This window comes from Xenia sp. Carnegie-2017, unplaced genomic scaffold (genome assembly GCF_021976095.1).
Source record: "Xenia sp. Carnegie-2017 unplaced genomic scaffold, XeniaSp_v1 HiC_scaffold_19, whole genome shotgun sequence".
In the NCBI taxonomy this organism is placed as follows: Eukaryota; Metazoa; Cnidaria; class Anthozoa; order Malacalcyonacea; family Xeniidae; genus Xenia; species Xenia sp. Carnegie-2017.
In genome coordinates this window covers 8,099,678-8,113,105 of record NW_025813481.1, presented here as the reverse complement: position 1 = coordinate 8,113,105, position 13,428 = coordinate 8,099,678, and the positions used below count along the sequence as shown (strand labels likewise).

Sequence of the window (13,428 nt, the reverse complement as noted above, 5' to 3'; positions counted from 1 at the left end):
CATTGGTTAAATTATTGTTACATCCAGACAAATCCTCGGCGATACTTTCTGTAACCTACAAATCTTTCATACTGACTGGCCTCGTTCAACATATTTCGCTTAAAATGGCGATCTCTTAGGAAGAAAACTGCTTTAATCCTTTGCCCGTTGATTAGTTACATCATGACTATCGTGGAACAACCCAATTAGTTTTAATATGTGAGTCTCCGTCAATTTAGTCTGGCCACATTGACTATTATAAAAGATAGTTAACGAGAGTTTGTGGAAGTTGATCGTCTAGTTTTGTGAAGTTGTTAGGTTGGGAATACTGTTTGTTCTCTGAGATGATTACCGTCGTCGTCATCCATCTTTTTCTCAGAACTTCGGCGATCTGAACGATCAACTTTCACCAACTAGTTCAGTTGTGCTGAACATTTTTTGGCTTGCCTTTGCTATTTTTTCAACGTTTTTTGATAGAAAAGTCGTCTGAAGCTCTCTCCCACCAATTTTCCGTATTGACAAGCTGGTGATAAATTAGAAGAAAGTACTGGCTAACCCATTGGGCTAACCTTACTTACATGAAGTTTTCTCTTTTCCACGAGGTTTCCTGGGGACAACATGGGACAATGAGAAACAATTGGAGATAATGAGGATTTCGTAATATTCGGCCATATTGAAATTGCATAGTTTTCTTACTTGTCAAATTCAATAGAAACTTACCTCGAAGTTTGCGAACTATGGCTTACAGATTATTGACTTCTTCTTTTCGAAGTTTGTGTAGAGTACCCGCAGCAAGCCAATTGCGGGTTTCCACTGCTGCTATGACCAAAAGAATGGCTTCTGCTGACCAAGGTACAGCAAACAATTTTATATAGATAAGATATCAGCTTTGTCGAACTCAATGTGTCAGAATTGCATGAAACCTTTCCATTGTTTGTTTTTCCTGTGAATGAAACTAGTATATTTGACTGAGATCCCTAATGGTCGATGGCTTTAATAGCCTTTGTTTCATTTTAACACTGTAACTATCCTTACCAAAAGAATTATTCCAACTTAAAAGTGCTTTGAATTTTGTAACAAGTTTAATGGCATCATTTTAAGTATTGCGTTTCTGGTTTTAGTTTAGTCTATAAAAGTGGCATGAATGGCTATGAATTTTGAAAGAACAAAATCTTACCGATCAATGGGTTTTCATAATATATTTTGTCTAATGCTGGATCCCCCTCTTCGTGTCTCTCAACCATCCCTCTTTGTTAGATAAGAAAACCCTTTCTTCATACAGTTTTGATATTTAGGCGGTATTGCTCAGGACGAAGATCAGGTGACAGGTCCTGAGAAGAGAGAGTTGGAAAAACACATGGAAGGCGATATGGTTTGTATTAAAGTCTTCGATCTTGTAAATTTTATACATTTTTTGACAGAGAGTGCTTGTTGTCTAGGACCCTTACAACTTAAAAGTTTACAGTGGACCTGGTGGAACAAAAGACAACCCAATCAAGGTGCCTTCAATGGAGGACGAGAGAATTGTTGGATGCATAAGTAAGTATTTTGTAAAAAAACCACTCTGTCAAGCTATGTATCTCTCGATTAGGAAAGAGCATCGTAAACAGGGCTCAAATTTCAATAATCAAATGTGAGCAGATAATTTCTATTTTTCAACTTTGGAAAAGTGAAGTGAATGGCAAATTTGTTAGTTATGTCAACAGCTGGCTCATGTAGCACTGTAATGTGTTCAAATCTTAAATAAGGTCTTTACATTGCTATTGACTACAACTATCAATTTCAGTGAATTAAGGCAGATTGTTCAAAATTTTATTGAATGAAATCTTAGTTTTGCAACCCCTATGTTTTGCAACCGCTTGCTGTTGACAACCACTTTTTCTGTCATGGATAAGATCTACTTGAAAAGTATCTACAATCTCTGCATTGAATAGGCTATAGTATGTAACTATTTTTAAATAAATAGATGAATAAAACCTGTAATGAACAATGACCTGTCATTAATAACCATTTTTGGGTGACATTTGGAGTGTACGCCAAATTCAGCTTTCAGTTCTCACTGTATCAACATAAATTGGCTTATGACTGCGAGTCTGTGATGGAGAATTCTTATTTAAGAATTTTTTGACCACTACTAGAATGATCTATATGACTGAATCACGAAATTCTAAATTTCATCAAGTCAAATGGATTTGCTTGGCTAATCAACTACCTATGACTAACTACTAATCAAGCAGTTAACTCACAAAACTTACCATCATTACTTATTCTAGTTAACCATAAAGTAAATGGTTTGAACCCTTGAGTATCGTTACATGTTTGTAGATGTAGATCGTCCAGGTTACTATCGTCCTGAGAAGGACTGTTTTTGTTGTTGTTGACTGACGTTTCGACAACCTTAGCGGTAGTCATCTTCAGAGTCAAAATGTGAAAATCTTTTTTGGACTCTTAAGATGACTACCGCTAAGGTGTCAACAATCCTTCATTACTAACCTGGACGATCTACATCTACATACATCTAGTTAACCATGTTGGAAAAAATACCAAGTCCTAATGTTAAAAAAACCTTTACCAGCATACAATTTAATAAAATGTAAGAACGAACATGCTCATCTCGTGAACACAAGGTATGAGCTTTTATAAAAACAAGACTGCAATTTATGGTGATATTTCGACTTCGTTCCAAAGTCGTGTTTCGAAATGGAATGAAGTGGAAAAATCACGGCCAAGTGTCGTCTTGTTTTTATAAAAGCTCATATGTTGAGATAACAAAATCAAATTTTGCGGAGCATGTTTTTTCCTAATGTTGAACTGAGTCACGGTAATTGCAACTTCCCCAAAACCAAGTACATGGCAATATCATTGTCTAACGGCAAGTACATAGCAATATCATTGTCTAACGGCAAGTACATGGCAATATCATTGTCTAACGGCAAGTACATAGCAATATCATTGTCTAACGGCAAGTACATAGCAATATCATTGTCTAACGGCAAGTACATAGCAATATCATTGTCTAACGGCAAGTACATAGCAATATCATTGTCTAACGGCAAGTACATAGCAATATCATTGTCTAACGGCAAGTACATAGCAATATCATTGTCTAACGGCAAGTACATAGCAATATCATTGTCTAACGGCAAGTACATAGCAATATCATTGTCTAACGGCAAGTAAATGGCAATATCATTGTCTAACGGCAAGTACATAGCAATATCATTGTCTAACGGCAAGTACATGGCAATATCATTGTCTAACAGCAAGTACATAGCAATATCATTGTCTAACGGCAAGTACATAGCAATATCATTGTCTAACGGCAAGTACATAGCAATATCATTGTCTAACGGCAAGTACATAGCAATATCATTGTCTAACGGCAAGTCTTCGTGTTTTAGGCGAGGAAGACATGACCTACATCGAATGGTTTACTCTAAAGAAAGGCAAACCGCAAAGATCTGATAGTGGTATTTACTTTGAATTGGTTCCTGGTCTTCCATATAATTTTGACCATTGATTACAGACTGCGCCGTTTCATGAGTTATTTGTGATGTCAGGCTGTTGTTTTTTCCCAATTAAATTGATGATTTCGGATGAGTTTTTGTGGCAGAAGTTTATTTTCCGTAAATTATTTTTGCGTTTTTTCAAAAACTCGAATGCAATGGTTTTCGTGAACGTATTGGATAGACGACAAATTGTTTCAATGCAAGTATGCTATGGTGCCATATTCAGTACAGAATGGATAAAATATTTACATACTATATGTAAAAAATACACTATAGGAAGAACTATAGGATACACTATAGGATGAACTATAGGATACACTATAGGATGAACTATAGGATACACTATAGGATGAACTATAGGATACACTATAGGATGAACTACAGGATACACTATAGGATGAACTATAGGATACACTATAGGATGAACTATAGGATACACTATAGAATGAACCGCGTGTTTCATCTGGTCTTGAACAGCGTTGCCAGCCCTGGGGTTTTTCCGCTAGATCTGGGGTTTTTGAAAACTTTCTTTTTGGTTTTTGTTCTGGGGTTTTAGTTCCAACTTCTGGGGTAATTTGCTCATAAATGCAAAAAATTTTTGAAAAGATGCATAACTTTGTTCAAACCAGTCTGAAAATCCATGTGCATATCAAACAATGTTCAAAACTATCTTATTTTAAATTGTAGTAAACGTGTTAAATGTCTAAATTTGAAAGTAAAAGTGGAAGTTAATCAAGTTACATAACAGCATGTACTGTGTATTGCCCATGCACACAGGGCCTGACAGACACGTGAACTGGAAGTTAATCAAGCTACATAACAGCATGTACTGTGTATTGCCCATACACACATGGCCTGACAGACACGTGAACTGGAAGTTAATCAAGCTACATAACAGCATGTACTGTGTATTGCCCATACACACATGGCCTGACAGACACGTGAACTGGAAGTTAATCAAGCTACATAACAGCATGTACTGTGAAATTAAATAATAATATGATCAAAAAACACCGCACTGCATATAACAATCTTTCAGCATGTACTGTGTATTGCCCATGCACACAGGGCCGGACAGACACGTGTACTTTTTATCTATATGTAGAAGACTGGTAATGAACGGTATCATGTTTCTTACGAAATTCTCGAAATGCCCGTGCAATGTATAAACATAGCAAAGTTCAAAGGGCGTGCAGATTGTTTCATCATTGTTTATTTATACATTAACGATGACCACTTAAAGCTATTCGTTTTTAAATGGCCGAGGGTTCTAGTGAGTTTTAAACAGTGAAAAAGAAACCAAAATGGAAAAAGAAAACAACCGCTATAACAGTTTTGTTTAAACAATAGATTTTCACTGTTTTCGACATGTACGTTACGGATCGATGTTTTACTACTATTCATCAATGCATTATAATACTACCAGATGAGATGATTGTTCAGAAATCGTAATTTATAGTTTATACTGTTATTTATCAAAACATAAAACTTCCAATTGACCTCCTGCTTTTGGGGTGCGTGTTAGCCTGCCGATGCAGGTGTTTTCATATTTTTGGTCGAATCTGGGGTTTTGTAAAAAAGGAGAGCGGTCACACTGGCCTTGAAACTCCACAGGATTTTATTGTATTATATATCAGTTCAGTATGGCAGTCGTTAGTACCCTCATCAAGTAAATAAATCCTAAATAGTAACTCGTGTTTCATCATGTATTATATTTTACAAGCTCTGCTTCAGCATAGAGCACTTGATTTTTGTTTGCCTGGTTTCGGTTGCCATCTTCATAAAAACAGCTTACATTCCTATCATTCTTGTGTATGAAAGTGAATGCTTCAAACCAGAGAGTATTGTCGCATGTTTGTGTTTATGGACCGGGTCGGAGAACTTCCTTTTTATGTGGTGATAATTTAATTTACGATGATAAAACCTGGTTATCTTTCAATTAACGTTTTACGCTATTGCTTCTTCGATTAAACTCGTAGCTTTTTAGCATCTTCGAGATTCATGTATGCGTAGCATGGTGGAAGCTCGGATAGTCTTCCCCTACTTTTTTGACGTTTAAAAAATCTCATAGACGATGAAAAGCTACGAGTTCAACCGAAGAATCAATAGAATAAAGCGTTAACTCAAACATGACGTGATTTCACTACCGTAAAGTAAATAAGCACCACATAGAAAGGACGTTCTCCTACCCAGTCCTCGTATGTAAATATTGTGTTTATTTTGAACTGAATGATGGTGTGCGAAAAATGTTTGCGTGGAAAAGATTTTTCATCTATTGAAAAAATCGTTTATTCATCGGCGCTACGCAATTGTTGTAGTTTTCGTCGACGTCCGGTTGAAAAGGTCCTAAAATCATTTTAAACATCTTCGTTTATTTCTATTTTTGAATACGTAGCTAGAATACAACTAGAAAATACAACATTGCTATATGAGATAAAATTACATTGACGAGCTCTTGTTTTTGCTCGTCTTCTCAATCTCGTTTATGACTTGAAGTTACTCTGACTACTCGATGTGATACTTTAGTTTGTTGGTCGTTCGTTTAAAAACCTCTTTCGCGCGAAAACCTCGATACACTAGTGTGTTAATTGTTTGTTTGAAAACCTCGCTATTTAAGTGTGTCGGTCATTCGTGTGAAAATCCTGGATACCTTAGTGTTTTAATCTCAATTTTTTGATCATTCGTTTGAAAACCTGTCGGAACGATTGCTGTTGGTACGCATACAGAAACGGATTGATGGCGCAGCTCAAGTAGCCAATCGCGAGCAACAGATACTGAAATGCTGAGCTGATATGCGTGCAGCCATGACACAAGTTGTACACAATACTGGACACGCAGTAGGGATACCAACACGCCAGCTGAACCAACACAATCACCGAGATGTTTCGTGCCAGTTTGGTCTGGTGTAACGAATGGCTTGGCCTGTTTTCCGTGGAATTCGTCGACGACAACCTCGATTTCGTCTCACTTTTCGTTCTTTCCACTTTTCTTTTGGATATTTCATGGAAATGCTTCCACGATGCGAAGTCTATTTTCTTTTCCATATTTTTTCTTTGCTCGTCATTTGATATTTGATCATTCCTTTTTCTTACGCTGTCATTCTTCGTGACCTCGGTAAGATTTACGATAGTCAGGGCTTCCATATTTTCAAAGCTTTTTTTATTCATCTTTGTGGCATTTGATCCGTTCATCTTAGGTTGGCTGTGTGGGATTTCAACTGTTTCCGCATTTACGCTGCTGCTTAGAGGCTTATTTCTTTCGTTTGATATTTCGGTTGGCTTGCTTTCGCGGCAATTTGCTTCAACGTTACAATTTTCGCGCTCATTTACCTCATTGTCAGTTTTCTTTGAATTTTTTCCGCTGTCGTCAATTTCACGGTCAATGTTAACCTCGGTGTTTTCATTTATGATCTTTTGTGTTCCTTGAATTTTACTGGGAAGTTTTTCGCCCTTTCGTTTGCTTGAAATATCTTTAGAGTTGCCTTGCGCAGAGCCTTGCGTGGCTGTGCTTTCATTAGAAACATTTTCGGCACAAGGGTTGATAATCACAGTCCTACCCAATATTGCTTCGTCCATTTTGATTTCATCGTGGTTCTCATAATCCATGCTCGTGTTTTTCTTTTGTTTGTAGTTACCAGGCTTCGGGCTTTCCTCGGCTATGATCCCGAATTCGTCGCACACACTCGTTTTTCTGGGAAATTTCATCATGTCTGCAAGACCTTTTTCATTTCCCAACGTGAAGCCGTTTGCACAATATTTCGATTCGTCAGATTTTTTTCTTGGTGTTGAAATGTTTTCATTTTGATCGAAATGTTTTTGTAGATTTCCATTCACGATTATTTCATCCAGCCGAAACATTCTTTTTGCTTCCATTCGATTTTCTCTTGCATTATGATTTTCAACGTTGGAAAAAGATTTCCTGTTTCCATCTTGCCAAACTCTACTTATCCTAGATCCGCTCATGCTCCCGAGCCGTCGCCATTTTGAACGTAGCACTTGTTCATCTTGTTGTCTCGCGTCGTACACGCATCTCTTGAAGGTAATGATGAAATACATTCTTGCGTACAATGTTGCCATGACGATAGATGGTAGGAAGAATGCTATGATGGTTATCACAACGGAGTAACCAGGCGACATGTCGAAGGTGCAGACGTACGTTTTGGTGCACTCGGGCGGCAAGTCACGTGATAAAGTTTTGTTGAATAGTGGTCCAACCGCATCGGGCAGGAAAGCCATGAACAAGCTCAGGCCCCAGACACTTAGAATAAAGAACATTGCTTTCTTCTTGCTCAACGTTACACCCGCTCTATATCCAAGGGGATTTGAGATCGCGTAGTATCGATCGATGCTGACGACGCAAAGAGTGAAGATGGAGGTGGGAACAGAAATCGTGTACGCTGTGGTCCATACTTTACACATAGCATGGCCATAGCTCCAACTGCTTAGCACGTGAAGCGTCATGTCAACATCGAAAGGTATCACTAAACACGTGGTCAAGATATCGGAGAGCGCCAAGTTCATTATGAAGTAGTTGTTCACGATTCTCAACTTGGGACTTGTCACGAAGGCGTACAAGATCAAAAGATTGCCCAGTAGTGAGATGATTATGATGAGTATCATGAGTATGCCGACGAAGATGTCGAATGGCGATGGTTGTTCAAGGAGAAAGTGGTTGCTGGATGATTGGTTACACTCCTCTGTCATGTTGTGCGAACCGTTCATCTGCAAGGGAAAATATATCGTCGGTGGTTAGCGTGTTATTTTTGACGCGCAGATGTTGCGTAGCAACCTATGTGGTCAAGAAGAAAGAGGCAGCTAAACAATGAGAAATGACCAATGACAGCCTGTTTTGCGCTCACTGTTTGCTTATCAAACGGCTTATTTAGGCCCCTAAATTTGGCTAAGGCACCTGTACACCGCTCGTTTGTTTGTCTTGGCAAGAACAGACCTTTTTCTAGTTTAGTTTTACTTTCGCGTTATATAGATATACATTTGAGTTCTTATCAAATGTTCATATAACTTTACTTTAAAGTGTGTCTCCTATAGAATGAATGGCCTTTCATTAGTCTCTAAATCTATTACAAAAATTTTGAATGATTTGGTGCGTTTGTCGTTATTAAAATGGACTAAGCTTCTTCTAAAATCAAATCCTTTACGTTTTTCCTTAATCAGTGAGAAAAAACGTTTGCGTTCGCGCCAAAATACTTTTGCCAAACTATCGGCTTGTATTACGGTTCTAACATTACGGTCTGATTTTGTGCATGTTGCAGATAACATGTAGGTCATTTGATTTAATTACAAAAAGAATAACAAATTTTGATTCAGCTACAAATGTGTTTTTCTGATGGCACAAAGACGTTGTCTTCATTAATTAATATTTCTTCAAAGAATTAGGACGCCGGACGTCAAGCCTGTTACCAGCGCTTAAAATTTGACTAACATTCTGCCCATAATTAATTAATTTGATTAACAATATCGATTGGGGGCCATGGTGAGGTGATGAATTTCTGCATTACGAAACAGGAAAGCAAACATTAATAGAATGTACAGAATGATTTTTTTATAAAGTCGCGTTGACAGTTAGAAGTTTCAGACTGTAGTTGGTCCATCGAGATCATTTGAAACTAAAAAATTGTACGTATCGAGATGAAGTACGCTTATAGAATCTTATCGGAATCTTATCGAATCTTGATCGTATTGCGATCAGTTTAGTTTTAATATGGCGCATTTCATCACCAATTCCCGTTTCTCGGCTATTGCTGACGTTGATAAGCGAGCAACATGGATCTGTTATTTTGCTCTACAAGCTACGTTTTCATATGTTACAATTACTTTGAGGTTCTGAAACAACATTTGCATAAATAACAAGTACAACTCTCTCTATATATATGTATGTGATCATTTGTGCTCACGCGCTGTTTTTAGGGATTGTGGTTCAAGTGCAAAACCAACGCATTGAATTGTAATTAACAAGTTCTACTTCAATCATATATTTGCTTTCTTTGCAATGATCATCAAGTTATTAGGTCATTATCACATTCATATACGAGTTTCACGGTTGGTAAGGTGCGGTTGAACCTCAAAAGAACGTTCGTATACGTACGAGTTAAGAGAATACGATGAAATGAATTGAAATCGCTTTCGAAGCTTTAAGGGCATTTCTTAAAACTTGTCTCGTTATGGTGAAGCACGAGAACAGTTTTGGGGATCGTGAGCGCAACCAACTTTTTCGCGAATGTATATTTAACTTAGCTTCGTGTTAATATCGTCAATCGAAAAATTTCCAGAACCTAAATATATTGTAAGGGCCGACTTAATTATCTCTTGAAATAGAGTCCGAAAATAAGCGTGCGATAACAGAACAAAATGCAGTCAAATGAAAGCCTCGCGGGCTTCACTGTATAATCCCATACCTTTGCTCTTTGAATACCAAAATCGATTATTCTTGGTCGAAGTTTTTCAACTGGTCTCAAAAGCAAACGCGTTCGCCTCCGTTTGCCCTAGGCTCTCCAACCACAACCGAACGTGTTTACCCCTCTCTATTGTTTGAATGTTTCATGATTACTACATGTCAACTGCATATTCAATAACACGTTAATGAAAAGTCAAGCGAGCTCTTAACGTGTCAACAATGCGTCTCATGAAAATATTTAATTTCAAAACGCTAATTATATCTTTGATTAATCTGTTTGCCTTACCTCTGACTTGAGAGCGATGTTTCGAGGTGATGTACCGTGACTTGCTTTTCGACTGTACTCTTTTCACTGATGAGAGAAAAACAGTTCGAGTTTAAAATTTCCACTTTTCTCGTGGAGTGTGGAATGCCAGTTTCTTCCCGTTTCGTGTTCCCTTTTTACAATAATGTGGAAATACGAGAAAGGAAAGCTTCTTATTTTTAATTAAATTTGACACTTGATCACACATACCAAATACCGTATTGCTTGGAGGGTCAGGCCCATCCCATACAGAATAACCGCGTGTTAATTTTGGCACGTGCGTAATCATGAGTATTCATTATTTTTGGTTCGATTACAGCTGAACAGCGATCCTTTGTAGATAGACAGTTCACCTCGAAGGCCCGAACGTGTATGTGTCACAGATCCTGCTAGCTTTAAGCTGAGGGACAGTTCAAAATAGGACGTTACAAATTTACAAAGCAACATAGTATCGAAGTGCATTTGAAAATCGAACCGAAATGTATGAAGCGCCGATGTATCAAGGTGTATGGGCTATGAAGTTAAAAAAAGTTCATGTGGCGTTACAAATTACATTTAATTTCCATTTCGACTAGACTAGCTTTTCTGCCAAACATAGTTGTCCACTTCATTAAAATAGATTTATTGTCATTTTTCAACATGACAAACTTCGCTCGTTAATTGCTTTGCGAACTGCTAATAATCGACCGTCACAAGTATTGACGAACCGAGGTTTCTTGAAATATTATTTTAATTAGATTTAATTCCGTTCAAATTAAATTGATTTTTTGTTGAAACAGTGGTATTCACCTCATTTGTTAAATAAATATTTTTTCTAACTAACCGACGTTGTTTAGTCTCTGCTCCAACAATAAAATATAAAAAAACTGTCTTTTTTCAGCCGCAAATCTGTAGCAAAGTTTGCGTAAGAAAAAAAGACAGATGTTTTCTTAAATGGAAAACTTAAACGTGCACTTTGGTGCATGTTGAGTGATGCATAATTGTATCTGTTTTTTAAAACTTATTTGGCTTCTTTTGATTTTGCCCGCAATGATGTTTTCGACTTGCGATTTTAAACATTTATGCACGAGGATGATGAATAAAAACGCGATTTGAATGTTTTATTTAAGTCGTAATTTGCATTAGAGGAATAATAATAGTATGCTATTGCAACTTCTTCAATTTCAGTCAGTTTTTACTTAAACCTTTACTCACTATCTTATTCTCAATCGATAGGGAGTTGCAAAGTAGTCCATATAGCGAGCTGCGGAACAATCATGTTCATTGGTTATTTTTAAAGACATATTTGGCTTACGTTTTTCTCAGGTTTATGACGATGAACTTGATTGTTTACTTGAGAATGCAATTTCAAAGTAGATTAAAAATAACGATGAATTAACCACTCTTTGACCCTTAAGCCACACTTAAACCACCCTGCGTGTCCACCTTTATGCCTACCTTTATATCTGTCTATATGCATGTCTACCCAGTTGCGGATTACTTATTATGGGGCCTGTAGGCCAAAACAAAATTAGTCGAATATCAATTCCTCCCACTGAGTTCAGTCTCTTGATGATATTTGCGTTCCTTACGCTCTTTTGCCTTTGCGTTTCCCAGCTTGTTTTTGTAACTCATCGTATCAACTATAAGGAATAAATTTAAAGTTCGAACTTCGCGAGTTCTGACTATCGTGAATTTGAGCGGCAGATCGTACGGTTTTTAACAGCATATATGGTCTGAATTCTAAACATTTAACTGGTCCGGAATGGAAAAAAAAACAAAAAATAATTACGTCAAAATCCCGGGCCTTTAGGCTTAAGCCTATTTAGTCTACTGGACATGAACGACATTTCAAAAAGACGACACAAACGACATTGAAATAACGACATGAACAAAGAATAGACAGAGTGAACGGCATTTCAAAATGACTACATGAACGTCTTTTATAAAAGATGACATGCACGACTTTTATAAAAGACGACATGAAGAACGACATTTATAAAAGACGAGATGAACGACATTTATAAAAGACGAGATGAACGACATTTATAAAAGACGACATGAACGACTTTTCGAAAAGACGAGATGAACGACATTTTAAAAAGACGACATGAACGTCTTTTATAAAAGATGACATGAACGACTTTTATAAAAGACGAGATGAAGAACGACATTTATAAAAGACGAGATGAACGAGATTTCAAAAAGACGACATAAACGTCTTTTATAAAAGATGACATGAACGACTTTTATAAAAGACGACATGAAGAACGACATTTATAAAAGACGACATGAACGACTTTTGGAAAAGACGAGATGAAGAACGACATTTATAAAAGACGAGATGAACGACATTTGTAAAAGACGAGATGAACGACATTTCAAAAAGACGACATGAACGACATTTATAAAGGACGAGATGAAGAACGACATTTATAAAAGTTGTTATTTCATACGAGAGAATATTAGATTAAGTCGTCATTTTATATGAGTGAGTCATCGTTTCAACGTTCTTTCTTTATCTTTGTGTCTAATTTTTTTGCCTGCCTTTATGTCTGTTTTATGTCTACCCTTATGTCTACCTTTGTGTTTACCTTTATGTTTACCTTTATGTTTACCTTTATGTCTACCTTAATGTTTACCTTTATGTTTACCTTTATGTTTACCTTTATGTCTACCTTTATGTTTACCTTTATGTATACCTTTATGTCTACCTTTATGTTTACCTTTATGTCTACCTTCATGTCTACCTTTATGTTTACCTTTATGTCTACCTATATGTTTACCTTTATGTTTACCTTTATGTTTACCTTTATGTCTACCTTTATGCTGACCTTTGTGTCTAATTTTTTGCCTTCCCTTGTGTCTACCTTTATATCTACCTTTATGTCTTTCTTTTTGTCAACCTTTGTGTCTACCCTTGTTTCTACTACACCACTCTTAAATCACCCTTATACCATCTTTAAATCACCGTTAAACTCTCAAACCACCCTTAAATAACCTATATAAAAATTCCTCAAACTATCTTTAAACCACCCTTATAACACCCTTAAACGGTAAACCAAAAAAACTATGGAAAACTATGACGAACCTTTTCTATAATAATGCCAGTTTCATTCCAGTATAACAATCAGATTTTTCTTTCTCAATAACCCGCCCTCATCTACTATTTTTTCGAAGAGCCAGAAAAAATTTGCTTACGCTAGATGTTCTTATTTTTTCCCCAATTTCAGGCTCAAAAATGTT

General features: G+C 36.8%; 2 protein-coding genes across 3 annotated transcripts; one reads left to right on the top strand and one right to left on the bottom strand.

The window, feature by feature from the left end:
• Positions 1-627: 627 nt before the first annotated feature.
• On the top strand, positions 628-3,579 carry LOC124438623 (cytochrome c oxidase subunit 5B, mitochondrial-like). The gene is made up of 4 exons (XM_046988798.1): positions 628-831; positions 1,275-1,351; positions 1,419-1,518; positions 3,381-3,579. The coding sequence occupies exons 1-4, from the start codon at positions 717-719 to the stop codon at positions 3,497-3,499; spliced, it is 411 nt and encodes a 136-aa protein (XP_046844754.1). The 5' UTR covers positions 628-716; the 3' UTR covers positions 3,500-3,579.
• Positions 3,580-5,843: 2,264 nt separating this feature from the next.
• Positions 5,844-10,331, bottom strand: LOC124438621 (octopamine receptor-like). Of its 2 annotated transcripts, XM_046988796.1 has the most exons (3): positions 10,186-10,331; positions 9,901-10,026; positions 5,844-8,209 (listed from the first exon to the last, which is right to left on the bottom strand). In XM_046988796.1, the coding sequence occupies exon 3, from the start codon at positions 8,207-8,209 to the stop codon at positions 6,140-6,142; it is 2,070 nt and encodes a 689-aa protein (XP_046844752.1). In that variant the 5' UTR covers positions 9,901-10,026; positions 10,186-10,331; the 3' UTR covers positions 5,844-6,139. The 2 variants fall into 2 exon arrangements, with proteins under 2 accessions (XP_046844752.1, XP_046844753.1); XM_046988797.1 differs by lacking the exon at positions 9,901-10,026.
• Between the last annotated feature and the right edge of the window lie 3,097 nt (positions 10,332-13,428).